The sequence below is a fragment of the Cyprinus carpio genome, chromosome A25 (assembly GCF_018340385.1).
Source record: "Cyprinus carpio isolate SPL01 chromosome A25, ASM1834038v1, whole genome shotgun sequence".
In the NCBI taxonomy this organism is placed as follows: domain Eukaryota; kingdom Metazoa; phylum Chordata; class Actinopteri; order Cypriniformes; family Cyprinidae; genus Cyprinus; species Cyprinus carpio.
Window position 1 is genome coordinate 16513749 of NC_056596.1, and position 4107 is coordinate 16517855.

A 4107-nucleotide genomic window follows, 5' to 3' on the forward strand; every position below is an offset into this window, starting at 1 on the left:
CCATAGTTACGTCAGTAACGTCACAGCGCAAAGAATATAGAATAATAGTAACTGTATAATAAGTAAGTAATGCTGTGTATAGGCGTCCGAAAGTCAGACTCCAAATTTCATTCTAAGAATTATTTTGAGGTTAATATAGCAAAGGAAAACTGTTCAGCTTCCAGAAAATTCTCTTCTGTTTTCATCTGGGCCTATTTCAGGATTGGGCCTAATGCTGCAGTATCAATAGAGCCCACCTTAATCCGGCCCTGTATATGAAGCAGCACAACTGTTTTCAACATTGATAATAATCAGAAATGTTTCTTGATTATCAAATCAGCATATTAGAATGATTTCTGAAGGATCATGTGACACTGAAGCTTGGAGTACTGAATAGGAATCACAGGAATAAACTACATTTTTTTTTAATTGATTCAAATAGAACACAATTATTTTAAATCATAATCATATTTCATAATATTACTGTATTTTTAATCAAATAAATGCAGCCTTTGTGAACATAATCGTCTTTTTAACAGTAGATAGATTTTTAAAAGTAATATATGAAGTATTTATTTATTTGTTGAATTATTTTTTAGTGTATTATATTATATTGCATGCTTATTTGTGGTCTTATTTCTTTGCTGGAGGTCAATAACAGGTAAATAGCTGTGCATACATTCAAATCATTGGTTAATTAGATCTAATTATGCAAATTATATTTGTGAGAAATGTATTTTTCCAGGTTATTCATACTTAATCTGGATGAAATCATTTTCTTTTGAAAAATCACGTAGGTTTTCTAATTTCCTGGGGGTGCACTTGACTATCCAGCAGTCACGGTTCACTAACATGACATAAATCACACTTCAAGTGTTCCTTCTCTTAGAAACTGAAGTCAGCCCGGCGTTAAACACAGTGACGTGTCATTTCAGACCCCATGAAGGTCAGCGAAGGTGAACTATATTTCAGAATTAAACAATACCCCACCAGTAGGTGATTAATGCTGAGTATATTTTTCTTTTGGTGCGTTAAAAGATATAGAAGAATCCATAAAGAGATGAATAATTGCTGTCATAAATCACTCCCTTATTTTTTTAAAACTCCAACCGAGAGGGTTCGTCAGCTAGCCAATGGGGTGGAGCAGATGTGTCCCACCAAACACAGGCACGTGGCTCACACCTGCTTAGAAAACTCTTTATGGGGGCCGAGGGGGCATCAGTGCCCCCCTTGCATGGGATAGGGGGCATCAGTATGTGCCTGTTTTTAGACGACCTTAATGGATCTTTATCTTGCCTTTTACATCCACTAAAACTAATCTAAGTTTTTATGCATGAGCTGCATCCATTAAAACTCTAGATGGGCCGCCTACTGAGAGATCATTAAATGGGGTCTCTGAGTTTTTACTGGCCTTGTTTGAAATGTAAAAGCCTGCTGGTGAAATTCACATCATTATTTCAATTATTAACAATAAGGAGTGTCATTACACATAGACAAATGCATAAAGGCACCTGTGGGGAGGCACAATGGCAAAATGGCTTCTTCAAAAGGGCTGAAAAACTCAGCTGGGGTTATACACTGAGAATAAAAACAGACCAATCGCCCAATCTGACCCAACTTTGTCATTGCAAAATGATCCCTAGAAAGGGTGGAAATAGCCCATCTCTGTAGAGTGTCATTTGGAGGTCTTTGTAAAGAGACAAAAGGGGCGTTCTGTGATTCTTCCACATCCACAGGGATGTTTTATCATCTCAATCTTAAAAATAAAGAGGCAAAGCCATGGAATAACCATTTTGGGTTCCTAAAAGAACCATCCAGTGAACCGTTTTCTTGGTGTGAAAAACATTTTCCCACTTCAAAGAACCTTTTGTGCTTTGAAAAGGTTCTATGCATGTTGAAGGTTCCTCATGGAACCATCGATGCCATTAAAGAACCTTTATTTTTAAGAGTGGAGCATCTAGAGTTGGGGTTTGAAAATCAACCAGAAACACCGATGTACGTATAAATAGAGCAGATTTATTTATAAAAACATTTCCACAAAATATATTTGTTAAAATCATTTATGTACACTACTAAAAATGGACAAGTGCATTGAAAAAGTCCGCCATGTATCACAGGAAGAACTACATCTATAGACGATAAAATTTTGATAAATACAGATCGACAGATCAACTCTTCTCCAGTGTTAAAAACAACTTTGATCTAAACGGAACGGTTATTATTATTACAACAAACTAACAGCGTTCATTATCACAAAGAGGCTGTTGCGCTCCACTTACAAAAATATATCTTCATCTTTAACAATACAAAAAGTTATTGTACAAATTTCAACGTTGGTCCTTAAGCAGACCTGGTAGTTGGTTGTAGGTAATAATCAATATTCCCTTTAACACGACATTCTTAGGGAAGTTGAAACATATCATGCCCACAATTGCACTTATGAAATGTGTTCAATCCAGCAGTTGTGACTTGTTTCACAATTGTAGAAGCTCATCGACCCCACTGGGGTTTGAACCTACAACCTTTTCCAGCTTAACCATTAAGCCACAGCGTCCCAGACTGCTGACCATAGAGTTGACAAAGCAGCATCTGTGAAGTTTACAAGAGTCCAGGTTTATTTGGGAACACAGTTGCTGGATTCTAGCAGGTCTAAGATCATCTTGGACCAGCAACAAATCACCACGCCAGAAATAAACCAGCAGCCACGTTCCAAAACGCATAAACTGGGTTTTCCAGCAGTCACGTGAATCTGGAATGTTCAGGTGAGGATTGTAAAATCTCATCAGTAGCGATCAAACCAAGTTGTGAAGTCCAGCAGCTCTTGGTCTTCAGAGCTCAGGTGCTCGTAACTCCCTTCATCGGATGAATAGGAGGAGTGTGGCGACTCGGGATCGGCCGAGTACGCGTTGGAGAGCGTCGGTGACGGAACGCCGCGCTGGAACGCGGCTGAAATCGCGTCGTGCTCGTCCAACAGCTGCTGCAACGCGCGGATGTACTCCACCGCCGACCGGAGCGTCTCCACTTTACTCATCTTCTTATTGGCCGCGCCGTTCGGGACGTGTTGGCGCAGCGTCTGGAATCCCATATTGACCTGTTTGACGCGGTTCCTCTCGCGTTCGTTGCGTCGCGCCACCGCGACAGGCTGCTGCTGCGGGATGGAGTAGCCCAGCCCGTTGAACGTGAGTCTCCGCTTGCAGCGCAAAAGCTCCGGTGAGCTCGAGCGCTGTCTTTTCAGCACCTTCGACTTGGATTGGCTCGCGCTCGGGAGCGCGCATTCTTGCAGGATGACGGTCGCGTTGCATGCACTTTGCGCAGTATCCATGTTTTTTGGCAAATCTTTTCGAACAACAAATCCACTGTCACTGTCAAAAAAACTAGCGACGCACGACTCTCGTGCCTTTCGCGTGCTCGGTCGGGAGTATTGTGGCCCGAGTCTAGCTGTCCCTCGGATCTGCTACAAACTTTGGCAGCTCTCGGCTTTTTCAACACGCGTCCGACACCCCACCCCACCCCCCTTTGAAGACGCACGCTTCTTGCGCGAGACTCCGCCCACTTCAGGGTGACGCTCCGCGAGCCGGGCGCGTGGCTCCGCGAGCTCAATAAACAATCGGACGCTTTCACTGCGCCAGCACGCGCTGTGCCCTCATTTACATCCCAATATCTGCAGCCTCAAAGCCCATTGGTGGATCCGTACGCTTTTAAACTGAATGAGAAACCACAAAATGTGCGGAATAAAAGACGAATGGCTGCATAGATGCTTTTGAATATAACAGTGATTCTTTGAAAGAGTTCACTTTAGATTTGTCCTCTTTTGGTCTGCTAAATCCAACACCCATCCAATACCGCCACACAGAAGTGTGATATACGACATGTATTAGAAAGCATGTAAAAAGCGTTTGGATCATGAATACATGATTCAAAAGTGTAATGAACATCCTGTTACTGATGTTGATTTATTATTATGAAAGAAAAGAAATGCATGAATTCAGATCACAAACTGATGATTGTAGTTTCATGATTTGAGAGGAGAAAGCCTGACCGAGTTCACCTGGTCAAACTCAAACTCACTAATTTGCTTACATTTGACTAGTGACCTACAGCAGCAGAAGATTAAGTTAGGAATCTTAA

At 41.7% G+C, this 4107-nt stretch overlaps 1 protein-coding gene across 1 annotated transcript; it reads right to left on the reverse strand.

Moving 5' to 3' along the window:
• Window positions 1-561: 561 nt before the first annotated feature.
• Window positions 562-3480, reverse strand: LOC109074491 (achaete-scute homolog 1b-like). The gene has a single exon (XM_019090510.2). The coding sequence runs from the start codon at window positions 3299-3301 to the stop codon at window positions 2762-2764; it is 540 nt and encodes a 179-aa protein (XP_018946055.1). The 5' UTR covers window positions 3302-3480; the 3' UTR covers window positions 562-2761.
• Window positions 3481-4107: the final 627 nt, after the last annotated feature.